Source organism: Osmerus mordax, chromosome 14 (assembly GCF_038355195.1).
Source record: "Osmerus mordax isolate fOsmMor3 chromosome 14, fOsmMor3.pri, whole genome shotgun sequence".
Taxonomy (NCBI): Eukaryota; Metazoa; Chordata; class Actinopteri; order Osmeriformes; family Osmeridae; genus Osmerus; species Osmerus mordax.
Window position 1 is genome coordinate 15,231,877 of NC_090063.1, and position 26,231 is coordinate 15,258,107.

Consider the following 26,231-nt stretch of genomic DNA (forward strand, 5'->3'; position numbering starts at 1 on the left):
GTATAGTGTTGACACTGTCGAAGTCACTGACATTGATGAATGGACAGCGTATGAGATCACGTTAGGTCATCTGATAGGCTCCCCGATGACATGGTCCTATTACATTCCTTCACCCAACATTCAGTGGTAAACTTTGATGATTTATGCTCAGAGTGGACAGCTTCGTCTGCAGTGTAACAGAGCAGGGCAGCCATTACGACACAGGCCTTTCGTGTCAACATTCCTCACCAACTCTCTACAGCGTCAGACTATTAGACCTATCGCTCACCTCATGGCCCAGATCCAGAGGGCAAGAAGTCACAATGTATGTGGCTAATTAAATGCTCTCATTAATCACATTAAAATAATAGCATGATAAATACATAACAGTAAACCTCAAATGCAATTTGAAATCAATTCAATCAAAAATTAAAAGGTTGATGTTCAACAAACAACTTATGTAAAACTAAACATGTTTGGGTTTGTCTTATAAAAGGAATTTAGGGAAAGGAAATGTCACAACATAATTATCTCATTTGCTATAGTTATGCAACTATAACTTCATTAACCAACTAAAGTTCGATGACTATTCCTGAATCATTAGGAACACAGGATGTCCTCTCATTGGGACAAAAGAAACAAATACAAAGGGCAGCATTGATGCAAAGCTACAAGCCCTAAACCAATGTTCCCTTTGGGGGACATCAATTAATTGCTGAGTCTCAAGGGAATCCGAGGTACTCTACAGTGGTTAAGCAAACTGTAGGTCATGTTTTGCAGCATTCGAGGCAGAGCTGAAAGTGCCCATGTTGTCTAGAGCCTGACGGCAGTCTCTGATAAATGTACATGTTGTTCCCTCGAATAGCAGCGGTCTGAGATTACTATGGAGAAGACAAAGAGCACCAGTATGTGACAAGACTGCAGAGGGCATGCCTGAATAAACCCCATAGTTGCTGTGGCTGGAGTCATCCGCCAGCTACTTGGCATATACGCCCCAAAGCTATAAATATAAATGATTAGCATTATCCTCTCCAAGACCCAGAGCAACGGTGGAGCGACACCCCTGCTTGATACATCAGCTCATTCTCATCCCATGGATAACGTTTGCTACTTGATAAGTGCTAAAGGGGATGAGCTGGGTATATAAAGGGTGTGAGTGATGCTTCACTGCTCAACAAAGCCAGCTTGTCCAGAGAACTCCTTCTAACTATGAGGCAGTCTTTCTGAACTGGGAAAAGAATAGTTGCCCCTCTGTATGTGGTGTCATTCAACTTAACTGAGTCACTGGAATAAGCCAGATAAAACCTTATTTGCCTCCCGGAGGAAAGGAAAAGGGAACTTTTGTCTCTGAGTTTTGGTTCTCTGGTAATACTTTCCATTCACTTCTGCGAAACGAAGCCATGACCGACGGCGGTAAAATTATTCCCCGTCCTCTCTTCCGGCGAGACGTCGACTGGGATCCTTGCCGTGAGTGGACAGAGACCGGTCGCATGTTCGACCAGGACTTCAGCATCCCTCTCTTCCTGGAAGCTGGTGATCTGAGCTGGATAGACTGGGCCAAGAGCAGGATGGCGTCCTCTACCTGGCTAGGGTACATGCGCTCGCCTCACTTCAGCCCCTCCTTAGCTCACCCTCCTGCTGTTGGGGTTCACAGACCACTTGTACCTCTGATCACGGGAGAGTCTGAGATTAGGTCCAGCCAGGATGGCTGGAAGGTCAACCTGGACGCCAATCAATTCTCTCCAGAGGAAATAACAATCGTCGTCAAGGGGGACTTCCTGGAGATAGCAGGTACTTTTATACAGGAAATAATGAAGAATGCTCAGTTAAACAATAAACAGTTTCCAGATGGTTAATCAACTGCTATGTTGACTCACTGACAGTTCCGCACAAGTTTGCAAGTACTGCAAGTTTTCCATGTAAAGTATGGCATGTAATATCTGTGTTTGGCGATTTAGTGACAGTTTAATCCAAAGCATAATACAGTAGAGGGAAGATTTGAACCTGAGCCCTCTTGATCTACAACCAATTGATTTAAGCACTGAGCTGTACCCTTCCTGCAATGTTTTTTCACAATTTCTCTCAAATTAAGGAAAACATAAGGAGAGACAGGATGAACACGGAACCATCTCAAGGTGCTTCACCAGGAAATATAAGTAAGACTTCACTGTAGATTTGATCCAATTTTAGGTGATCGAAAACATTTATTGTGTAATTGCAATTGGTTTGGTAGAATGTTAAACTAAACAACCTTGAAGGAATTTTTTAGAAATTTCTTCTTACAGTATGTGGCAATATTTCAATGTAAAGTTTATATAATTATTCTCATGATTCTGAATCGTGCATCATGTTGCAGGCTACCACAGGGGGTAAACCTGCAACACATCAGCTCCTCTCTGAACAGTGAGGGGGTTCTGTGCGTGGAGGCCCCCACTCCAGGGACTACCAGCCTCAGCCTCCCAAGCACTGACATTATCATCCCTATTCAGATCAAACAGGAAGTGGAGAGTGATAAGTAAGGCTGGTGGTCAGGCATTGCATTTTAGCATTAGACCTAAAGCACAGCTCGGATGATGCTTTCCAGACACATACTGTTGCTCCTCGTGTGAATGTTTAGCAGGCTTTTGCAGCATAAACGCCACGTACAGTGACCTCCAGCTTGTCTTACCTTTATGGGGTACAGTGTGTGCTGTTTCGTAAGCCTTCTATTGGACAAGAATAGAGTTATGGTAGTTTTGTTTTTTAACACGGGCCACAACTGTAGCTAAAGTAAGATGAGCACAATAAGCCAGACAAATTGTTCATTCCAAAACTGTTGTGCTATAGTACCTGCTCAGTTTTGTTTCTTTGATATTTACAATGAACATGCTACAAAATAAATGTATATGCATAACATGTCTGTCTAATAAAAATAATAATAAGTATGAATCATCCCTAGTGCCAGTCTTTGGATTTGAGGATTTGATGTGTTGGGAAAAATCTAACTTCAGATCAACACTCATACCTTGCAAATTCACGGTGTTTCATGATATGATATATTATAAATGACAATACTATTTTATTCATTATCGTTCATTAGATTATGTATTATTCATTTAGCAGATTACGTACAAAAAGTGCATATGGAAAGTAAAGCAGAAAATCATTACATTTACATTTAGTCATTTAGCAGACGCTCTTATCCAGAGCGACTTACAGTAAGTACAGGGACATTCCCCCGAGGCAAGAAGGGTGAAGTGCCTTGCCCAAGGACACAACGTCAGTTAGCATGACCAGGAATCTAACTGGCAACCTTTGGATTACCAGCCCGATTACCTCACCGCTCAGCCACCTGACTCCCTTCATGCATGAAGGACAGTGTTCCAACAGTGTCGTGGTCAGAGTCAAAGAACGTTCTGTATTTACCCAAACACGCGGCCGGTGCAAGTCTGTGTAGATGTGGTGGATGTGAGGCCAGAGGACAGGTCAAGCAAACATGTGCGAGGAGGATAAACAGGGTCAATGATTGAAGTCACACCAGCAAAACAAGAAGACAACACTTGTTTTGTTGGGTGTGGGAATGTGTGTCACATTACATTTACATTTAGTCATTTAGCAGACGCTCTTATCCAGAGCGACTTACAGTGAATACAGGGACATTCCCCTGAGGCAAGTAGGGTAAAGTGCCTTGCCCAAGGACACAACGTCATTTGGCACAGCCAGGAATCGAACTGGCAACCTTCTGATTACTAGCCCGACTCCCTCACCGCTCAGCCATCTTACTCCTCATCACACCCAACCCTGTTCAGCATTATCTAGGTGACAGGCTGTGCTGAATTCCAAACTACTTAATGCATGATTAATTGGTTCAGTTGCTAGTTAATGGAGTGGACAACATGTAAATAAACACAAATTACAAAATAATCGTCTGTAACAAACAATCAGTGAAGGAGCCACCACCAGCTGTGGAGAGTGCTTATTTTGAAATATTTAGAATAAAATGTATTCTAAGTCACAGGATTTAAATGGTTTTTATGTGAACAGTGGTCCTGTGGAAAGACAAACATCAACAAACTCTTTTGAAATGTCAACATCAATTAATTGCATTAATTTGGTTATTATGTTATTATTAATGTTGCCGTTCTATTATGAGTATACATATTTTCTATGTTGTGTAGTCATGAATCAAACACACTATACCGAATCTGTAAGTGCCATATCATACTATTGCCCACTAAACCACACATGATTTCAGGGCAATCTTGGCTGATGTCCTCAAGGTGGAGCTATAACAGTTGCATAGAACCCCTTCACTTGGTGTTCTGCAGCCAATCACCTTCTCAGGTGACGTCCATTACAAAAACAAAGTCCCATGTTCTGACTCTAGTAGCCACAGTATACAACAAAGATGGATATCACTTTTTTCTTCATGAAAACATCAAATGGTTCTGTAAACGATATCCTCTGTTGTTTTGACTGAGTTTGTTAAATGTTTATCATTTTGGGACCATGCCATCATCATGGTTCCATAGTTTTGGACAGGGCTAGCTAAAAATAAATTAAAACTCACAATACGCACTAGCAGAAAACATTGTGCTAATTCTCTTTGGGATTAAAACCCTAAATTGAGGGTAGGTGGCTGTGAATATAAGACTTCATTGGTGTTGAGACTCAGTGTTTGAGCTAATGACTGATCAGAACATTTCTAACAGTTAAAGTAGGAAATCTGTTAAGTTAAACCCTCTCACATACAAGGCCATCTAGGAGGATATGTATTGAATAACGCTGGATCTCCATGGCGACACAAGTTCACCATGGAAGGTAATCTTTACTTTCTGCTGTGATGCCAACAATAATTTTTGACCCTCTGTTGGAAGACAAAAACAAATTAAATAACAGCTAGCCATTTAGTTTATTAGCTAAGAGGCAGATAACATATATATATGCCTCTTGATTAAATATTCTTGTGCTAAAATAAATTTACGTTTAATTATATTTTGTGTTTTTAAATAGATTTTAGGATTAGATATGTCCCAATGATATTCAATGATTGGTATGCTTAACAGTCTTATCACTCAAATAAATCCATCATACAGACTAAATGATTTAAAAGCCTCACAGTAAGCAAATCTTTCATGATGAAGCTCCTCTGAAGGAGAAAAATAAATCAAACCCACGCCAGAACCAAATCTGTCTCCATGTACCACGTAACGTTTGAATGTATTTATAACCTATTTTACATTACATTTAGTCATTTAGCAGACGCTCTTATCCAGAGCGACTTACAGTAATTACAGGGACATTCCCCCCGAGGCAAGTAGGGTGAAGTGCCTTGCCCAAGGACACAACGTCAGTTGGCATGACCGGGAATCGAACTGGCAACCTTCGGATTACTAGTCCGATTCCCTCACCGCTCAGCCACCTGACCCTATTTTAAACAAGATGAGGCCTGAGGTAACAAATATACACATAAAACACACATTTACAAAATAACAAACACTAACATGGAAGGATACAATACCTTAACCTACATTTACATTTAGTCATTTAGCAGACGCTCTTATCCAGAGCGACTTACAGTAATTACAGGGACATTCCCCCCGAGGCAAGTAGGGTGAAGTGCCTTGCCCAAGGACACAGCGTCAGTTTGCATGACCGGGAATCGAACTGGCAACCTTCGGATTACTAGTCCGATTCCCTCACCGCTCAGCCACCTGACCCTATTTTAAACAAGATGAGGCCTGAGGTAACAAATATACACATAAAACACACATTTACAAAATAACAAACACTAACATGGAAGGATACAATACCTTAACCTCCAAAAAAGTCAAACAGTGGCACCAAGTGTTTTATCTGAGGATGACCACATCCTTTAAAATAAACAAAAACAAAAGAAGGTACTAGTAATCACATGCCATTAATCAGCACAATACAGTAAAATTACTGCAAAATTTGAGTATTTTGGGAGGGGGAATCTATGGATGAGGCAGATCTATTGACAATCATCAACATTTAGATTGTGACGCTTGTTATGATAGCTGGTGTTTATTAGTTCTACTGTAATTGATTGTGTCCCTGGTGATTCACCATGTTGGCTAGCAGTTGAACCATCCAGTGGATCGTCATCAGTCAAAATACAAATGCACCACACAGAAAACAATAAGTCAGAAAAATGTATTGTTCCTCACATTATTGTTTTCTACTACAAATAAGCAACACACTCTGAATACGATGTCTGTCTATCCAGTTAGAGTTCTATTTTTCATAAATGTTTGTGTTTGTTGCAAAGGTCATAGTTTAATGTTATTGCTTCTTCAGACATACAAACTGGACATGTCATTTTAAGAAATCAAATGCAAATGGTTAATTTGCTGTTGTGGATTATGCTGGTTGGATTTTTGTTGTTGTCATCTAATATTTTTTTTTGTCCAATTGTGTTGTTTAATTTACCAGTATTATAAATGTGAAATCATGCAGTGTCTCTTTAAATGAAAGGGGAATGAGAGACTGAGAGAATGAATAGAAAGAACTAGAAACGTACTACCTTGAGAAACTGAGGATAAAATCTTATATAAAAAATGCTTTGGAATATAGATGGAAAATCTTTCAAATTACAATTTACAGAAGAAAAATATATTTAGGATTTGTCCGTATTTGAATGACTTGTATTCATAGACTATGCCACATATTATCATGGGAAGACAATAAACACATTTCACTCTTAATTTTTTAAATAACGTTTTTTTCTAAAGGGAGATGGACGAGAACATTTTTGTCTCCATCTTCAAATAGTCTTTTTCTTCCCCTTGTGTTCCCTTGATTGTTTCCGATAGGCGTTGCATAATTCACCCTTTCCCACCGGATCCATTTGGGCCCTCCTCCTCAGGAAGAGGGGACGCCAGACAAGGACTGCCTTCAGCAGCTGTGCCTGCCGTCGCTCTGCGATGCCCCGTTCATTCTTAGCGAGGAGCTGCAGGCAGTAGCGTGGGACTAAGCAGGGGAAGGATGCATTTAAAGCAGGATGCGTGCCGGACGCAGGGAGAAACGCTCGTGTTAGCAGCAGCAGCAGCAGCAGCAGCAGCAGTAGCGGCGAGTGCGGAGGGCCAGGGAAGCGACCACCCCCTCTCTCTCCTTCTTTTCCTCCCCCCCTGCAGGACCATGCTGGCGTGAGGGATGAGGCTGTGCACAGAGACGCCAGGCCAGAGCTGCGGCCTACTTCTTCTCACAAGAGCCGGGCTCTCGACTGCAAGATCTGTGAACGCGACGCCACCATCAAATCAGCATCTTTGGTATGCGGGCTCCCTCTCTCTCCTTCTCTCTCTCGCTGTCTCTCTCTCCTTCTCCCTCTCTCTCCCTCTCTCTCCTTCTCTCTCTCGCTGTCTCTCTCGCCCCGTCGCTTGCATGAGAAACAGAGAAGGGGGCCTCTCCATCCTCTCAGCTGCACATCTGTAGTCATGGCAACCGGATCCCGTTTAACGGGGTGTCATTTTTCCATCCTCCGCTTTCGCTTCTCTGTCTCTCTTTCTCTTTTTCGTCTCTCAGCTGTTTGCGTATCGCAGACGTTTTTGTTCTTTGACATCTGTATCACCAGGGGGATGACAAATGTTTTTGTTATCTGTATCAATTAGTGCCTTGCCATGTTTTCACCATCTCTGTCTTAGAATAGCAGGCCTGCAAACAAGCGTCATAACCAAGCTTTTCATTTGTGGCTAGTGGCTACAAATGTCTGCATACTGTATGTATGTATTCTATTCTAGAATAGATATTCATAGCTTCAGGTAAAACTGGGGTGACCCGCTATCATTTAAGGCTGGCTCATATCGTTTGGTTGAATATGATTTGTTGGTGTGTTGGCTATGCTACAGTATGTAATCAGAGTCAGATTAGCTATGATTAATCACAGCTTTTTACTGCCCCTATGAAGACTATTGAGACTGTTTTAAAATCTTCAAGAAGCTATCCAATGTTCTGTTTGCATGTGTACTGAGGATTTATAGACCCGCAAGTAATCCATGAATTGCTTGAGTGAATTAATTTATTACACTTGACTGCATTTTTGTGCCTGAGAGTCTATAGAACATAATATTATTATTTAAATTCCAAAAATTATTCCGTTTTAAATTTGAAGTATGTTATTCAGGCTTAGAATAACTGAACAAAAGACTAACTTGCTCTGATGTACTGCAAGAACTATACCACCAAGTCAGTCTAACAACTAAGAACACAAAAAGATTAATCGAAGCAAATAATGTACACCTGTTCCACGTGGCAATACCCCTCTGTATCCCCTGACCCCTCTCTAACCCCTGACCTCTCTGTAACCCCTGACCCCTGTGTCCAGGTCACCAGGTAGGTCCAGGAGCATGAGCAGGATTCTGAGCCGCGGGAGCAGATGTCTGGGTACAAGCGCATGCGGCGGCAGCACCAGAAGCAGCTGATCGCCCTGGAGAACAGGCTGAAGGCAGAGATGGACGAGCATAAGCTCCGCTTGCAGAAGGAGGTGGAGACCCACGCCAACAACACATATATTGAACTGGAGAGGTTGGCCAAGCGACACACAGCCCAAACAGACAAAGAGGTGAGTGAGACAAATCGGACTTATCACTAGACGAGAGAGAGGGGGGGGGGGGGGGCACTGATACTGGACTGGTGACATCTCTCGGTTAGATAAACAAACTCGCCCCATCAGCCCTTTCGCCGATTCAGTCAGAATTTGAGAGGAGACGAGAACCGCTCTTGATTCACAGATCAAAGCAGCTTTGGTGGAGGAAAAGAGGACACAGCAGCAGATCTTGGTGCAGCAGAAGAAGGAGCTGACCACCTTCTTGGAGAACCAGAAGAAGGAGTACAGGCTCTGCAAAGACAAGATCAAAGAAGTGAGCATGGTTATCGCTTATCGCTATGGTTATCGCTATGGTTATCGCTTATCGTTGTGTCATTGGAAGGGGGGGTCAGACGCACTATCTGGATCGGTAGAATTAGTGACGGGGAGATTCTCACATGAGTCAGTTCACAGGGAACCACTTTAGACAGTTAATGTGTACGGTATCTTTTTAAAGGTTTATTTTTGGGCATTGTAATGCTTTATCGGACAGTTTGTAAGTTAAGTGTGATGGGAAAGGCAGGGGGAGAGAGGGGAAGACAGGCAGCAAAGGGCCAAGGCCGGATTTGAACCCAGAACGCTGCGGTAAGGCCTCAGCCTGTACTATGAGCTACCGGGATTCCCCCAGGGTATCCTTAACAATACTCCAGAAGGGTTAGGGTGAGGTGTCCTTGACTTATCATACCTTGAAGTTCGTGTGCGTGTGCATCCGTGTGTGTGTGTGTCGACTTCTCATACTCCGATGCCTGCGAGTACGTGTGTCTGAAACACACGTCCTTTTGCGCGTGCACCTGTGTGTGTGTGTCGCAGGAGATGAGCGAGGACCCCAGCACCCCCAAGGAGGAGAAGCAGGAGCGTCTGTCCAGGCACAAGGAGACGGTGCAGCGCTCCCAGGCCGAGGAGGAGGCGCACCTCCTGACCCAGCAGAGGCTGGTCTACGACAAGAGCTGCCGATCTCTCAAACGCAGGACCCTGGTCCGGAGGCACGAGTTTGAACAGGAGCAAATGAGAGAGGTGAAGGAATAACATGAATGCGTTGTAAACATAAAATGTGTCTCAGAGACCGTATATACACATCTAGCAAATATGTTTCACAGACAGCATGTGTGTCTCACAGACAGCATGTGTGTCTCACAGACAGCATATATGTCTCAAAGACAGCATATATGTCTCACAGACAGCATGTGTGCCCCTCCTCCTCCCCCACCCTCCCCCCCCACCAGGAGCTGAACAAGAAGAAGACCCAGAAGGAGATGGAGCAGGCCCTGATGATCCGGCAGGACGAGTCCACCCAGGAGCTGGAAAGCCGGCAGCTGCAGATGCTGCAGAGGCTGAGGCTGGAGCTGATTGGCCTGCAGCACCAGACCGAGCTGGAGAACCAGGAGGAGTACAACGGCCGACGCCAAAGGGAGCTGCACCGCAAGCACGCCCTGGAGCAGAGGCAGCAGCCGCGGAACCTCAAGGTGAGGGGAGAGCGCCGGACAATCCAGCGCGTCAGGCAGGGGGCCGGAGACAGTCTGCTGGGTTATTTATGGGATGGAGAATTTGTCTTTTTTTTCCAGGAAATGTGTATATTTACATTTAAGCATTTAGCAGACGCTCTTATCCAGAGCGACTTACAGTAAGTACAGGGACATTCTCCCCGAGGCAAGTAGGGTGAAGTGCCTTGCCCAAGGACACAATGTCATTTGGCACGGCCTGGAATCGAACCAACAACCTTCTGATTAATAGCCCGACTCCCTAACCGCTCAGCCATCTGACCCCCAACGTATATTCTTACCTTACCCAGATACGTGTCCCGAAATCATGGCTTATACTATCGTTTTACGTGTGTACCATGTACCAACAAACATTCATATCATGTATGTACGTGTATGTATGATAGGAATGGTTTTTGGTACAAATTCATACAATGAATGTTTCCCAAAATGCATTGGGATTTTGTTGCATACGGTCGGCTAATTCTGGTTGGTTGGTCTCCGCCTGTCTCCCCTATGAAGACGCTGGAGATGCAGATCAAGAAGCAGTTCCAGGACACCTGCAAGGTGCAGAACAAGCAGTACAAGGCCCTGAGGAACCATCAGCTGGAGGTCGCTCCCAAGAGCGAGCACAAGGGCATCCTGAAGAGCCTGAAGGAGGAGCAGACACGCAAGCTGGCCGTGCTGGCTGAGCAGTACGAGCACAGCATCAACGAGATGATGGCGTCCCAGGCGGTACAGCACCCCTCTTCTGCCAGCACGCACACAATACCACGCCCCCCCCCCCCCCCCCCCCACACACACACACACACACTCTGGACCCGTCACAGTGTGTGGGAACACCCTCTCAAATCTGTCCCTTTGCTTTCCGCAGATGCGCTTGAACGAGGAGCAGGAAGCGGAGATCCAGGCCCTCAAACAGCAGCTGCAGCAGGAGGTGGAGCTACTGGACGCCTACCAGAACAAGACCAAGGCCCAGACGGAGGCTCAGCACGAGAAGGAACAGCTGAAGCTGCAGCAGAAGGTCTCCATACGCAGGGCCCACCTGGAGCAGAAGGTGCACGGTCTAATACTGGAATGTTCTGTTCCAATATTCTATTGTTCCAATATTGTACTGTTCCAAAATTCTACTGTTCTAATATCCACTGTTCTAATATTGTACAGTTCCAAAATTGCACTGTTCCAAAATTGCACTGTTCCAATATTGTAGTGTTCTAATATTCCACTGTTCTAATATTGTACAGTTCCAAAATTGCACTTTTCTAATATTGTACTGTTCTGGCAGATTGTAATATGGAATTGTACCTTAGTTAGCCGTGTAAAACTCTAATCTCTTAGCGTTTTTAGATTGATCTTGATCTGCTGACCTCACCTTACTGTACTTCCTGACTTGTTGCTCTGGGGTGCAGATTGAAGAGGAGCTGGACTCACTTCAGAAGGAACGCACGGAACGCATCAAGCAGCTGTTCGAGCGCCAGGAGAGAGAAATTGAGATGTTCGAGGTGGAGAGCGCTCGGCTGGGCTTTGGCAGCCTGGGGTCTCTGGACTTTCCCAAGGAGGAGGACAGATGAAAGCGGACGCTGGCGCGGGGGACGGGACTCGTCACGGCAGGACGCCGGGCGCGGACACGCGCGCCCAGGCCGTTCTCACCGTCGGCTCAACCGCCAGGTCTCCGACACGGCGGCAACTCCCTGACAACTCTCTCGTCTCGCTTTCTGCACTCTTTAGGTATCACATCGCAGCTTCGAAGTGTTACTGGACGTGTAACGACAAATTATTTTGTGAAACTTCAAAGGGGGGGTGTGGGGGGGGATGCAGCAAAAAGCTAAAAAAATATCCTACGACACAAATCAAACCAAGTGGATGTAAACTCAGAAAGTGACGCAGCGGAGATTACAACAAACTAGAAGAAATGACGTCATACGAACTGACCAACCCTTTTCTCCATACCATTGGTCCTCCTTTTTTGGTATGAATTGAGTCAATTCAGGAAATTTTTGTAAAAAAAAATAAAAAATAAAAATAAAAAAATAAAAAACGAGCACTTTGATATGTTTAAGTATGAACCCATCGTGTTCATATGATGCTAAACACGTATATCACGTAAAAGGACTGTGTGGAATGTGAGCAGCGGACTAGCGAGCCCCGTGATTGGCTGCTTGATCTGTTTTTCTCAGAATGTGAACAGTTATGGATGACGGTCTTTGAATGAAGTCAGAGCTTGTATGTAGACAGTTTTATTGAGAGTTTTTACATGCTTACATATTGTGCTAATTCATTCAGTATAGTCCTTTGCTTTTTTTTTTTTTAAGGATTACGGTACTTTCTTTTTCCTTGTTCAATATGTAGGATTAATTGGCATCCATTTGATCAACCTGTGTACTTTTATCACAATGATTCAACTTGGTAAAACTGCTTATTATTGCATGCACTTTAAAGACAAATTCAGGTTGTGAAGTGAAGCATGAATCTGTCAGAGATTTTAGCTGTTTGTAAATAAAAGTGGTCATAGCCTTTTGTTTTAAAGCCTATTAGTACTGGACATAAGCTCCATATTTAAAATGACAATTTCACAAATGCCTTTATTTAAGTTGTGCCTACAAAGCTGTTTTTATTTATTGTTATTTCCTTTCGGTTAGCACAGCCAGCACCATTGTTTCATCCATCCAGAATTGTGAATCATCTAATGTTCTCTAATCAAAGGTCTTGTAAAGGAAAATGGTGAGAATTGTGCTGTATAACTTTTGATATGAATATTTGTATATGAGAATATAGATAGAACATACAAAAGCATTGGTCAACTACTAATGACAGAACTTTACATTCTAAGATTTTTTTTCTTTACACATAGAACATACATTATCATACTGTAGTTTAACGTACTTATAATTCAAACCAATGAAGACTTTTATCCGATTGTATACCTTAAATGCAGTTCAATGGTATCACAGTACAACTGTTCGTACATTGATCTTTTTAATATGTCTGGTTATAGTTAACTAGCAGGTGGTTGCTATGATCTGGGTTGTATTCAAGTTATTGGTGTTTAGTCATCAGATTTACAATGTTTTGCAATGTTTTCATAGATATTGAACAGGTTGCACAATGTGTCCATTAGTGGTACCACCAGTAAAGGAAAGGGGGTTTGTTTGGTGCTTGATTTCTAATACCACCATTAGCCTTTGTAGGTTTGGACTCAGATGGTAGGACTGAATTCAATGCCTGTCTATTGGTTTTGCATACTGCTCCGAAAGTGTGAGCAGAGACCAGACTCGATTTGAAATACAATTGGATGTGAGATGTTCAGATCCTTGACTAATGCTTTATTTAGCTTGCCACATGCAATGAAATGAGAGGGATTGTTCCCCAAAAAAGTATGTCAACTTTTTAAAGCTAAATACAGCACATTTCAAGCATTTGATATGAGAAAATACTTTCAAATGTATCTGTAGTGTACTTTGACCAAGGTCTGTTTCACACATGTTGATACACCTGTTGGATATTGAGGTCTTGAATGCAACCCTGGTATTTTGACCATGGCTCTTCTCCTGCTACTTAACCAGTGTTTGTTTCTATCTAAGTGCCAGAGCTCTAAGATCACTGTCATGCACCCCATGGTGGTAGATTAAAGAAATGGTGTAAAACACTAACCCACAGATACAAAAGAGATTCATTAAATTCTAAATGCAGTTTCATGTGTATTTCAATGTACATGGTGTATGGCTAACGGGAGACATCCTGTTTATCATTACTTATGACCTACTCACAGGGCATATTGAGTGCTTGAGGCCATGACTGGAGCTGCACTCTGGGACAGGAGTTAACTAAGAAGCGCCTTATGCTTTGACTTAGTTCTGGAACAGTTTCCCTAATTTACTCCTTCGGACAAAGCACGGTTTGAAGTCAGAGGGTGTCTTGTGTGTTTCTAATCTTTCACAACTTCTTGAACAAGCTTCATGACATACAATGTGGCGGTTTCTCTCTTTCTCGCAGTAAAGCCCTTTGTTTGCAGACAAACAACTGGACCTTTGTGGTTGCATTGGTTTAGACCCATTATAACAGTCTTTGCTTCAGTTTTTGGAAAATTATGTGGTTCTATTTGAGACTGGTTCACACATGCAGTGAACTGAATCTCTGGACTTACATTATTAGTAGATGTATTTAGCTAGAATAAAAAGGGGACTTTCCTAAACAACCTCACTCACCATTTCCTGTGTGATACGGCGAATAAATAAAAGAGATTCTCTTGAAATAAGATGTGTTCATCAGCATCCTGCAGCCCCGGTGCGCCCCACCTCCCTACCAACCCAAGGAATCAAGTGACATTTCCCTCACTGTCTTCAATTCCATACTGTAGCTTTCACTACATGTATTCATTCTGGATGTTTTAATCCGACTTTAGCAGCAGCACATTTTGTTACAGGAATCAGTCATATACCCAGATTGTACTTTGCCATAAGTAATCTTGTCACACAGAGACACATGACTTAGCCAATCAAAACCATAGAAGGGTAACCGTCTAGTCCCCAGTTGCTGTGAACCGATACTCAGGGAAATCACCTGTTTCCTTGATGCCCTGTGGTCTCACCTACATTGTAAAACGTTGTTGGGAAGGGTTTTTCTTCTTTTCTCTGTCTGTCTACACTGGCAAGAATTCAGCTGTAACTTTCTTGAAATGTCGATGCTCTGCAGCTGCAGCATCAGAAACCTCTGGAAGCTTGGAAAGTACCAACTCAGGGATAGAGAGGTGGTGAGGGCTGTGGTCTGCTCTTACCTGAGATATGCTGACAAGGTTGTGGTCATACAAGTTCCCCCAATTTTTTTCTGTGCGCTGGTGTCTCAGCCGATGCACAGAACCCTTGTTTTAACCCAACACACTGTTTTAGCCTCCTTAATAACAATGTGTCAATTTAGTAGATGATTTTTTGTCCAAGGCAACGTTTAATCCAGGGGGCCAGATTTTGACCTGCAATCTTGTAATGCAGCAGTCAAAGGCTTTAACCACCGAGCTATACCCACCGAACTGCCAAACTTGCTAATTGCTCTTGAATCTTGTGACGCTGATGTCCAACACCATTTGGCATTAAATCGGGGGTTGAAAAAGGTTTCCCGCTATACAGTATTGATGTCATTTCAGCATTATTCTCTGAATGCATAGAGTACATGAAATGCTCTGCCTTTGTTTTTTTTTTGTTTTTTTTGGGTATCAAATTCACCTGCAGGTTTCTTTGCCTGTATCATGTGACATAGTCAGCATGAATTCTTTTATCTGGCGATTTGCTCACCAGGGGCCTCTCTGAAAACGCTTTTTAACAAAGAACTGGGGAGTCTGACAGCACATGTTACAAGGTCCTAAGGGTATGTGTCGTTGCTGACTAAGGGAAAGAATGGGCAGTAACCCAATTCTGGTGTAATGACGTTTTTCAGCAACACTGACCCAACTGTTTACGTGCTGCAAAAAGTCACTGATTGGGAAACCTCCTTCCTGTGACATGACAACTTCCTGTAGGGTCACATGGAAAGGCTTTCTATGGACCTGAAACTGTGTGAAGGGTGTTGACCTGGTGCAACCATCTACTTTTCCACCATAATATGAATTTCCTCTTTTTGCTTTACTGTAGGCTTCAATGTTCACACGATCCCAAGACTGATGTAAACAACTGACATGTTAATATGGTAGCCTCTATATGTGCAAAAGTATCAGCAATTGGAGTGCGATAATGGTGTGCTGATAGCTAGAATACGATGAGAACTTATTTTGAAAGGTATGATCTCAATTGCTAGTAAACCCTTGGGACGTATTTTACTACAACACAAACATGTCTTACACATCTTACACATCTAGGGGGCGCCAGCAACACAGGGTGTGTAATGAAGGGGTGAATGAGTGGTTGAGTACTGGGATGGCAATCCTATAGAATTACTTGATTACTAACGTTACTACAGTCAAGTAGAACCCCAAAATATGATCCACTGTTGTTAATGTCAGGGAATCAGGTGGCTGAGCGGTGAGGGAATCGGGCTAGTAATCCGAAGGTTGCCAGTTCGATTCCCGGTCATGCCAACTGACGTTGTGTCCTTGGGCAAGGCACTTCACCCTACTTGCCTCGGGGGAATGTCCCTGTACTTACTGTAAGTCGCTCTGGATAAGAGTGTCTGCTAAATGACTAAATGTAAATGTAACTGTAATGTGTGTCAAGTTTGATTGAGCCCTCCAATGTACAGCAAATGCCTCCTGTATATGCAGTCACTGTTGGTGAGTTAACACACCTGACTGCAGTGAACTGTCAGAGCCATGTTCTCTAGGGGCTCCTACTTGTGTAGTAAGATGAGATCTGAAGAGAGAGAGAGAGAGAGAGAGAGAGAGAGAGAGAGAGAGAGAGAGAGAGAGAGAGAGAGAGAGAGAGAGAGAGAGAGAGAGAGAGAGAGAGAGAGAGAGTGAGAAACAAAAAGGTCTGAAAAAAAAATATTTCTGGGAAGTTTAGTTGCTTCACAAAGAGCTGAGCACGTCACTTCCGCCGGTGACAAAACTTGTGGTTTCAGTCTTTAAAAAACGTTTTATAGGGGAGTGATCATGACAAGTCAGCGCACTTGGCCTAGTCACAGAGTGAGGAGTAAGTGGTCATGTAAAGAATATGTATCCTCAGCTGGAAATATCTCAATTGGCAACAAGTAAGTGATTTTACATTTACATTTTTAACTATATTAATTATATTTATGTTATATACTATATTTCAAATGACACAATATAGAACTGTTACACAAAATTAAGAGTTTGGAAGAAACAAATTCACTGTCATAGCTTTATGTCTTGTGTAATGTATGTAATTGTGCAAATGTCAAAGTACAATGAAATGGCAGTACTCGTTCACTGTTGTAAAACTGCTGTTTTTTAATACAGTCCTGTATTTAATACAATATACTCTGTCCAGTGTTATTAATGACCATGTCCTGTGCATCTCTTTCCAGCCCTGTTTTCCTTTCTCCTGGTTATGGTGGTCGATGCCAGCAGAGCTGGCAAATCATGTAGGAGCCAAGCATGTGGAAGTTCCCTGCAAAGGAGTTGGAGGTTCACCAGACTCTTACACAAGGAATCTGATGACCTCTTAAAAATATATGTAAGTTGACCAAAATGACCAAATACAGGTCATCCATTCTGTTCCCACTGATGTTAGACACACTCTACATCCTGTTGTAGAGCTGCAACTACTGTGCAGACCATAATGAGTGTGTGTACAATGTTTTTTTAAAATAATTGATGGATTAGTGTTTTAAACATGTCACCCTCCCTCCATGGCGGATAATATCGAAAACTAGACTTGATTCATTTCAGCCGCTGATTTGTGTTGGATTTTTCTTTTCCCTTCAACGTTTTCCTGTTTCTTGACCCGTAGAAGACCAGTCAAGGAGACCTGTCCGAGCTCTTCTGCAAGATGTCGATGGACAACGTCCCTGACCCAGACATATCGGGCCTAGATCCGTCAGCGCGGATACAGAGCATGTATTCCCACATCAAGACATTCCTCCCACACCTCCAGAGAGTAACAGAGCAACAGACAGACCTGCAGATCTTCTCCAATCCTCTGCTGAGCAAACTGTCCGACACCTACAGCCGTACCAGCAGTTTAGGCAGCCAGATCAGTTGCATTTATCAAATGCTCTTCCCTAACAGTCCACTACTGGAACCCGCGGGGGAACCCACGCCCCTGCCCCTGTCACAGAACATCTTCCAGCAGAAGGTTTACGGCTGTGTGGTCTTGAAGAGGCTCAAGCAGTTCCTGTCAAACGCGACCCGTGAAATAAAAGCGCTCAAACACCAAACATGCACAAAGGGGCCTAAACCAAACATCCCATCCTGACTGAGAATGACGTCAGACTAAATTAAATACCAGACTTGGTATATATCTATTTATTTATTTTGTATTATTTATTATGTATGTTTGTAATGAATTGAGGTCTTAACTAGCACTTGTGTGTGTGTTTGTGTGACCGCATGTGTGTGCATATTATTTTGTTAATTTATCTAATTGCTCAGCACTTTTCAATACTGTATCATGATAGTTGTTGATATTTGCAGAAATGTAGCACTTGTCAACAACATGGCTTGAAGACGGTTATTAAAAATTATATATCTTTCTACATCTTGTCTTTCGTCAAATGTTACCTCCCCTAGTGTTCCTGACTGCAGAAGCAGCACACTCCAGCCAGGCGTCCCAATTTGAGAGACACTTGCAATTCAGGAAGCTTTTTAGACGCAGAGTCTGTGATCTCACCGTTACAATGACGCATATCTTGAAGACAGCACCGCATCAGATAGGAAACATTTTGTGAAACTGGTGGGCTGTCTGGCCAGTCACAAGGCGTGGATGTGTTGGTGTGTGTGGGGGTCAGTTCACGATAATATGTCTGCCTGTTTTTCTGTGAATGTGTGTTTATGTATTTATACTGTATGTGTGCATATAGTATGTGTGTTTAAGGGTGTCTGTGTGTGTATGAGTTCAGGTCATCAACATTTAGGGAGTCAGGTGGCTGAGCGGTGAGGGAATCGGGCTAGTAATCCGAAGGTTGCCAGTTCGATTCCCGGTCATGCCAACTGACGTTGTGTCCTTGGGCAAGGCACTTCACCCTACTTGCCTCGGGGGAATGTCCCTGTACTTACTGTAAGTCGCTCTGGATAAGAGCGTCTGCTAAATGACTAAATGTAAATGTAATTTAATGCAACCGGTGTTATGGCCACGAATAACAATTAGTCATAACTGATGCTCATCTCTCCTAGAGATAATCTTCCTGCACATCAGACAACGGCGTGTTCCAACACCTCCAGCCAACCACAAGTATTCTCGAGACCACAAGCTTGTGCAAAACTGGAAGTCAGGAAGGCCTTCACTCTAGGTCATGAATCAACTTCCTTATTTTGACATTAGAGGGCTTATTTAGAAGCTTTAGTCAGGTGCTTAGTCTGGGCCACGTCATCCTGCACTTGCAACTGTGGAACAGAATGCACCAGTAAAACTGACAGCACTGTTGCGTACTGGTGTACTGTACTTTTAGTCAATATATACTTTGATGTCCAGCTGCCTTGATACAACATTGATAAAGCACGAGTATAGCTTGAAAGGTGACATTTCTAACTATGGTTTCCATTTGTGTCGCAAAAGTTATTTGCTTAATTATTTAGTGATACAAAACTTAATTTGGTACACAGGATAAAGCACAAGGATTGTTTCAAAGGTGATACGTTGGTTTTTATTATGTTTTTATAATATTCTATACAGTTTAATAATAAAACTCAAAGACGTCACTCTAAACGATCCTAAGCAGCTCTCCAGCTCCTCCACACCTCAGGTCCAGCAGAGAATGAGAGAAGAATAGGCTCTACCTACTCAGGATGGAAGACAGGAAGTATAAGAGAAGTGTGATCTTGCACTTTTTGAGGTTCATGTTGTTTAATTGTAACTTGTTTAACTACATGCTGTTATGGTTCTTCCCATTGGCACTTATTTGCTTTTCATAATGTATGCTTCATGTTTTGGCTACCCACAATGTTTTGGGGCCATCTCATTGTTATGATCAGTGACCTATGCACTTTGTAAAGCTCTCTCTTAGAAGTTGCTTTGGATAAAAGCGTCTGCTAAATGAATAAATGTAAATGTAAGTGTGATGTCCAGGGAGAAGAGGTCCATGTCTTTCACAACAGCAAAGAGGACAGTTCTCCAGTTATAAAAAAAAAAAACGCATGGTGTTTGTGACCCACATGGTCACATGTCAAAGGGTGGTTCTGGGGTTTAGGTCCGTTACATCAAAAAATAAAGATCTATTCTCTGGAACACAGATAAGTAGATTTTTTTTTCTCAGAAGCTCATTCATGGCTTCACAGAATAAAATGAGGTCACACATTAGGTAGCCTGTAAGAGAGTAACATGTGAGGAAGTGTTTAGTTGTGGTGTGTTTGATGTGGCTGAGAAGCCAGTCTGTGGATCTTAACCATACACTACTGCACTGAGTTTACAGCAATGATGACGTTTGATGTTATTTGGGTCAGTGGGACATGTACGTCTGCAATCATAAAAAAATCATCAAATGTAATTTGTTAAAAGTAATTTCAGTTTTTGAGTAGGGACTATCATAATTCACAAGCTTACTCTTTTGAAATGTCAATTTTCTAATAATTTTTATTTCACAATCCAGTGTGATTTCAGTACCGTGCACAGATGAGATTTAGACAAAATAAATTAAAAAACAGCAAAAACATTTGCACTGTGAAAATGTTTGTTTAGCATGTAATGTGAATCAAAGGACGTAAACAGAGTTATTCATATCTTTGGTCTCTAGAGGGCAGCAAACACCAAACATCAGTAGAGGCTCCTGTTCTGGACATCGTATCGTCAGTGTTTCTTCATATCTCTTTGGTCATCACAGGAAACAAAAACACAATGACACAAAATTTGCTCAAGGATATTCCGTTTCCGTCGACTGCAAATTCATCTTAAGAAAATTTACATTTACATTTAGTCATTTAGCAGACGCTCTTATCCAGAGCGACTTACAGTAAGTACAGGGACATTCCCCCGAGGCAAGTAGGGTGAAGTGCCTTGCCCAAGGACACAACATAATTTTTCACGGCCGGGAATCGAACTGGCAACCTTCAGATTACTAGCCCGATTCCCTAACCGTTTAGCCACCTGACTCCCACACAATGACTAACACAATATAATTTTCCTCACCTCACGATAAAATATGTTTTACATGGAAAAATCAAAAGTGTTCAGTACAGTCCTGCAGTCAGCTAGGTCTGGTTTCTAGTGTTTTTACAATAGACAGAACTGTACTGTAAACTATAGAATAATATAATTTCACATTCACTGTCAACACATTAACAGGCTGTGCAAAAGCCTTAACAACTAAACAAACCCTTTTCTTGTTTGTTAGATATACAATATAAGATAATCATTATATATTGTGAAGATTATGCATGCTGGATAACATTTATATCCAAATACAACAATTTGTAACAGTCTGAGTTTGGATATAGTATATAATATATATTGCATATTGGAGGTGACCGTATTCCCATAATTAATTGAGATTCAGCATCCTCAACCTGCCCTGTTTTAACTTTTACATGAAAGACTAATTATTGCTTTATGGGATTGACTGTAATCTATGGTTGAATTTAGTATGCATCCTATTGTTATTATTCAACAATGGGTATATATCCCTGCATAAGAAAGGATGATTAGCTACATGCTTGGATAGTTATCCATATGTTAAATGTACCAAACATCAGCCTGTTCTTAATGCTTTTAACTACAATAAAAAGTGTTAGTATCAAGGCAGCTGGACAGAAAGATCTGGCAAGACCCGTTAACCAAAGCGTTAACACAATCAGTGCTGTTCAACAGAACTAAAAGTGTGACCTCCTAGCTTACAGAATAGAAGAGGGTTCCCGGAAGAGAGGCAGAATGAGAAACAGGCATCATAGACGATCTTCACTTGCAAAGTGTGGGTGTGTCCATGTTCAGAAAGCGAATGTTCATCCTTGTTTCTATCTCAATGTCCTTCAGTATCTACAAAATAAATGTGAAAAAAAGTTACTTCTTTCCCATAGCATGGGACCATCTTAAGCATAATATTTTTTATAATGAAAATAATAATTGTATTTACAAAGCACGTTTTCGTACAAAGATTGCATCCCAATGTGCTGTACACAACATCTTGTAAATCCCAAACAAAAAACAAATCAATAATAATATTGAAGTACAAAAACAATAGCACATACAAGAAAAAGACAAACCATGGTAAATGATCAATAAAAACAATATCAGTAATTGTAAGAAAAATAAAAAGCTGAGCATGCCAACTGATTTAAATAAGCTTCTTGAAGGTGTTAATAGTTTCTGCGTCTCTGATATTGCTTTGTAGGGCATTCCTATGGAGACATAGAAGCTATGGAAGCCTACTCACTCAATAAATCAATCAATATAAATCAAAGCCAATTAAAAAAAAGAACAGACATTTAACCAAAAAGATGTCAACACCGTCCTTTCTTGAACACAAATAATAACAATAAATAAAAAAACACCATGATTTGACACACAAGTAATCATCAAAAATCAATGTACATACCTTTAGGAAATGCTCGAAAGTGATGCCCTCATAAAATTCGTCCGGCTCCTAGAAATGCAAAACTATAATTCACTACAGATATAAACACTATGCTACACTCCATCCAGTTCACCACTAATATCATATGGACAGGAGGAAGAAACACAAATGGTTCTTTGAGACGATAAACAAGTCAACCAACAGCGAAGAAAGGAAAAGATACAAAGAAATCAAAAAAGAGAAGAAAGATTAATTATGGGTTGGTTAGATTGAATATATAGGTGCTCATTTGTAGCCATCTGTGAAGCCATCAGTGAAATTGCTTGTAAAAACAACACACAGTCATACAAATACAATTTAATTCGATTTGAAGATGGCATATATAAAAAGGCTACAGTACCATGTGGCCCATAGATATGCTAGCCACTTCCAGCATGGCTGCGTCTGCGATCCCTTTGGCTGTCTCCTTCTCCAAGGAGCCGCTACGAGAGAGCAGCTCCTCCACTACCTCCACCCACGCAGGCGCCATGGAAACAACAGACACAGAGCTCTGCTAACACAATTACCTTCCCCACGTCATCACATTGATTACCTCACTGCCAAGTCATGGTGTATCTAATTAAAGCTAGTTAAACAACCAAGGTTTATTACACAGCTATTACACCTGTTACAGCACTGTAGCCATGTTGGTCTACCGTTATGCTTTAAAAAGCATACAGTACCTCAAAACACACCTTTGTGCATCGATAGAGTTAAGGTTGTGGTGATCATTTGAATTGTTGTTCTTAGGCTTTTAATAAACCCCATTTTCTCACATAAAACTGTGTATTTTGTTTCGAATTTGATCTAGGTTTGAAGGAGGCCGGAGGTAAGATAGCGGCTCACGTGTCTGTACTCCTCCAGGGTGATGGTTCCGTCATTGTTAGTGTCGTGCATGTTGAACAGGACTGTAGAAGGAGGAAACAGGAAGTGTCAAACCTACTCATTTCTCAGTAGACGGCTTGAGCAATCCTGTCGACATACTGTAAATATCCCTTTCTTTAGTGTGTCAGTGATTGTTTGATTGTGTGTTTTGTCAGAGCTCAGAGGTCAGAGGTGTGACTTACAGCGTAACTTCTCCCTCCGGACACTCTCCTTCTGCTCTTCCGTCAGGTTCAACGACGGAGGTCGGAAGTGGGACATGACCACAAGGAACTCCTCAAAGCCAATTTCCTCCACCATCCCCACTTTATTCTGATGGAAGTTTCTATACAAATTTAGCAACAACAAAAAAAAGAAACTCAACCTGAAAATCTAGAAGAAGTTCTTAAAGGGTGCACTGCCACTGAGATTGGGTGCTTTGTAAAAATAAAAGTTTTCTATTAAGTGGGCAAGGAAGTTGGTGCCCAATGGTGGGTATTACTCTCTATGCCAGACAGAGACATTTGAGTACATAAGACATCTTGCTTCTAGCATGACCAAGAGAGGATGACACACAACTATCTGTTCTAATTAGCATATAACAAACAGTGTACCTTTTGTCAAAGAAAGCCTCTATGATCTCGGATCGAATTGGATTGCATGCCAGATCTGGAATCGCGTTGAAGTTGTCTCTACTGCACAACAGAGGTTTAAAAATAGACCATATCAGTGTATTAAAAAGTACAGTGCAGTTTAACAAACATCAAAACTGGTCTGACAGGGTCTGTTCTAGAAAAACTGTAAAAACACGCCCCAACCTGTTAAGCTGCTTCCCACACAAAAATACAAACTAAAAGAGAAAGAAGCAAAGGAGGCACATTGAATCTGGATTAAGAACGCCCACGCACGCAACGGAACTGGAAAAGTTAGCATGACAAGGAACCAGCAAGGCTGGGAATCTGAATTACATTTACATTTAGTCATTTAGCAGACGCTCTTATCCAGAGCGACTTACAGTGGTACAGGGACATTCCCCCGAGGCAAGTAGGGTAAAGTGCCTTGCCCAAGGACACAACGTCACTTGGCAGAGCCGGGAATCGAACCGGTAACCTTCAGATTACTAGCCCGACTCCCTAACTGCTCAGCCACCTGACTCCCTATTTGATTTCCGAATTACGGAAATCAAAACAGTGGCAGCAGGATGACAGAGATCTGGGATTGAGTTGGGCCCGGTCAGAATACCTTCCCAGTCAGCAGAAGGAGGTTCCTCACCTCAGTGTGTCCTCATTGTGACTTAGCTGCTTGAATCTCTTGTGCAGGATTCCAATCTGCTCGGGGGAAACTGCAGAGACGTGTAAACAAGGCGGGCCATGAGTCCCAGACACAAGCAGACATTTTAGCTTAGCTCAGCAGGTTAGAGCGTTCGACTGTCGATCAACAAGTCACAGGTTCAGATCCCCCTCCGTACGTCGCATTGGAGGAAAGCATTTGCTAAAACACGTTGTTATTACTGTACTTGTCGCACAGCATGGTGACAACACAAGGCACTGCAGTACGTGTACAGTATGCAGATTCGATGACGTCTTCGATCGTGGCATATTTGAGTATTCAGATGCTTATGTAAAACCTTACTACTTTGGACATTTGCATCCTCCCTTTCCTATCTGTCTCGTCCTCCCTTGAAAGCAGCAGGAGAGAAAAGGCTGGCGCAGGGAGAGAGTTAGACCCAGCATGGGGGAAGCAAGTCAGGTCCGTCTGCCCTACACGACCAGACTCCACTCTTTCTCATGTTGTTCCCTCTGCCAATGCTGTAAACAAAAACTCTCATCTATTATGCACCACAACTCTGCCAACCCTGGGCTGTAAAGTTACATAAGCCACCTGAGTGAGTGCTATCCCACACATTACTTAATGTTTGAATTATTCACAACCTGTGCAAAGGGTATTTTTTTCTGCATAAAATTACAAGGAGTAGACTTTCTTAAGACCGTGGCCTCGTTTTTTCTTGGATAAAGTCAGAAGGAGGACATTTGCTAGTTTTAATTATAGAGTACCAAACAGCTGTGTCATTGTCAAGTGCTGGCTGCTCTTCAGAGTACTGAAAGAAGGAACTTCACACATCCTCATTTGACACCTGGGTCTCACTGATAAGGCCTATTAAGGCCTAAGTTCCCATTTGGTGTAAAGATTCTTTTTTTTAATCCCCAACTGTTAATGTGTTATGGGTAAACAGGAATACCAGTTTTTATGACCATAAACAAACTTGAACTATTGCGTATTTCGTTTACAGCTTACCAACTATTTAAGTTTTAACTAAAACTTTGCACCACAAAGTGTGAGGTAGTGTAACCAACAGAATGCAGCTTGAACGTGGGGTATGAGAAACATCAATTCGATATTAAAATCCCTCACAACAATACAGACATTTCATCCTTTTAATGATATATACTTACATCCCGTCTTCTCCGCAAGATCAAGATATTCGGGTTCCCCAGGAAACGACTGCAAGGCTCCCATAATTAGAGAATCCCTTCTGCCGACCAATCCAAACGCGTGAATATGAGAGTTGCACTGGACAACGCTGGTCGGACGGCAGCTAAAACAAAAACACTGGTTTAAATGATATCGGTCAGTAACAATGGCCAGCCAACTTCAGTAACAGCTAATATGTTACTGATGTTCAAGATGCTATTAAATCCGCCTGGTCGTTCGATTCATGCTGCCATCCTTCGCATAACGCGCACTTCCGCAAGTTTAAAACAGTATGGCGACGCGACAATTCTGCGGTAGTTTATGCATCATTCACATCCACTGATAAATAATCTTGAGATGTATCAAATGATTCAACCGCAAACGCATTCAATTTGTGGCGGACATGCGTCCTCATTTTTTGAATGTATGCTGTGGCAAATCATACAGCATTTGGTGCAGGCCCACAATGTCTCTGCTTTGTAAGGTGCAAAAAATGTGACATTATTAAATAGCCTCCTTTTTATCGGTTATACTTATTATCGTTAATTCTTATTTATCATATTGAATAATACAGTTTCAAGCTAAACGACCCAAGTACCATTTGAACTGATTTAGAAAATATATACAATTATTTATTGTATATGAACAATTTATCATACAAATTATGTAAAATGTAGCCTACTGTAATTCATAGAGACGGATGGTCAATATAG

General features: G+C 42.1%; 4 protein-coding genes across 5 annotated transcripts; 3 read left to right on the plus strand and 1 right to left on the minus strand.

Annotated features, from left to right (window-relative positions):
• The first annotated feature begins 1,172 nt into the window (after positions 1 to 1,172).
• On the plus strand, positions 1,173 to 2,907 carry LOC136956580 (heat shock protein beta-1-like). Its single transcript, XM_067250499.1, has 3 exons — positions 1,173 to 1,770; positions 2,072 to 2,135; positions 2,336 to 2,907. Exons 1-3 carry the CDS (start codon positions 1,380 to 1,382, stop codon positions 2,496 to 2,498), a joined length of 618 nt encoding a protein of 205 aa, XP_067106600.1. The 5' UTR covers positions 1,173 to 1,379; the 3' UTR covers positions 2,499 to 2,907.
• Positions 2,908 to 8,353: 5,446 nt separating this feature from the next.
• taok3b (TAO kinase 3b) lies at positions 8,354 to 11,612 on the plus strand. The gene is made up of 7 exons (XM_067250487.1): positions 8,354 to 8,539; positions 8,709 to 8,837; positions 9,374 to 9,577; positions 9,787 to 10,026; positions 10,564 to 10,776; positions 10,916 to 11,098; positions 11,451 to 11,612. Exons 1-7 carry the CDS (start codon positions 8,354 to 8,356, stop codon positions 11,610 to 11,612), a joined length of 1,317 nt encoding a protein of 438 aa, XP_067106588.1.
• Positions 11,613 to 16,636: 5,024 nt separating this feature from the next.
• Positions 16,637 to 18,145, plus strand: m17 (IL-6 subfamily cytokine M17). Of its 2 annotated transcripts, none has more exons than XM_067250960.1 (3): positions 16,637 to 16,713; positions 17,011 to 17,159; positions 17,436 to 18,145. In XM_067250960.1, exons 1-3 carry the CDS (start codon positions 16,677 to 16,679, stop codon positions 17,898 to 17,900), a joined length of 651 nt encoding a protein of 216 aa, XP_067107061.1. In that variant the 5' UTR covers positions 16,637 to 16,676; the 3' UTR covers positions 17,901 to 18,145. The 2 variants fall into 2 exon arrangements, with proteins under 2 accessions (XP_067107061.1, XP_067107062.1); XM_067250961.1 differs by having other exon boundaries at positions 17,439 to 18,145.
• Positions 18,146 to 20,705: 2,560 nt separating this feature from the next.
• On the minus strand, positions 20,706 to 25,785 carry tescb (tescalcin b). The gene is made up of 8 exons (XM_067250466.1): positions 25,500 to 25,785; positions 24,319 to 24,388; positions 23,661 to 23,741; positions 23,253 to 23,392; positions 23,032 to 23,093; positions 22,547 to 22,654; positions 22,168 to 22,215; positions 20,706 to 21,608 (listed from the first exon to the last, which is right to left on the minus strand). The coding sequence occupies exons 1-8, from the start codon at positions 25,561 to 25,563 to the stop codon at positions 21,531 to 21,533; spliced, it is 651 nt and encodes a 216-aa protein (XP_067106567.1). The 5' UTR covers positions 25,564 to 25,785; the 3' UTR covers positions 20,706 to 21,530.
• Between the last annotated feature and the right edge of the window lie 446 nt (positions 25,786 to 26,231).

Excerpts from the sequence above, each read along its gene's own strand:
- LOC136956580 (XM_067250499.1), top strand. The coding sequence starts at position 1,380 with ATGACCGACGGCGGTAAAATTATTCCCCGTCCTCTCTTCCGGCGAGAC. Across the intron at positions 1,771-2,071 it reads GGACTTCCTGGAGATAGCAG|GAAAACATAAGGAGAGACAG; the intron begins GTACTTTTATAC and ends TCTCAAATTAAG. Across the intron at positions 2,136-2,335 it reads TGCTTCACCAGGAAATATAA|GCTACCACAGGGGGTAAACC; the intron begins GTAAGACTTCAC and ends ATCATGTTGCAG.
- taok3b (XM_067250487.1), top strand. The coding sequence starts at position 8,354 with ATGTCTGGGTACAAGCGCATGCGGCGGCAGCACCAGAAGCAGCTGATC. Across the intron at positions 10,777-10,915 it reads AGATGATGGCGTCCCAGGCG|ATGCGCTTGAACGAGGAGCA; the intron begins GTACAGCACCCC and ends TGCTTTCCGCAG. Across the intron at positions 11,099-11,450 it reads GGGCCCACCTGGAGCAGAAG|ATTGAAGAGGAGCTGGACTC; the intron begins GTGCACGGTCTA and ends TCTGGGGTGCAG.
- m17 (XM_067250960.1), top strand. The coding sequence starts at position 16,677 with ATGTATCCTCAGCTGGAAATATCTCAATTGGCAACAA. Across the intron at positions 16,714-17,010 it reads AATATCTCAATTGGCAACAA|CCCTGTTTTCCTTTCTCCTG; the intron begins GTAAGTGATTTT and ends ATCTCTTTCCAG. Across the intron at positions 17,160-17,435 it reads ATGACCTCTTAAAAATATAT|AAGACCAGTCAAGGAGACCT; the intron begins GTAAGTTGACCA and ends CTTGACCCGTAG.
- tescb (XM_067250466.1), bottom strand. The coding sequence starts at position 25,563 with ATGGGAGCCTTGCAGTCGTTTCCTGGGGAACCCGAATATCTTGATCTT. Across the intron at positions 24,389-25,499 it reads TCTTGCGGAGAAGACGGGAT|TTTCCCCCGAGCAGATTGGA; the intron begins GTAAGTATATAT and ends ACGTCTCTGCAG. Across the intron at positions 22,216-22,546 it reads GCATATCTATGGGCCACATG|GAGCCGGACGAATTTTATGA; the intron begins GTACTGTAGCCT and ends TTGCATTTCTAG.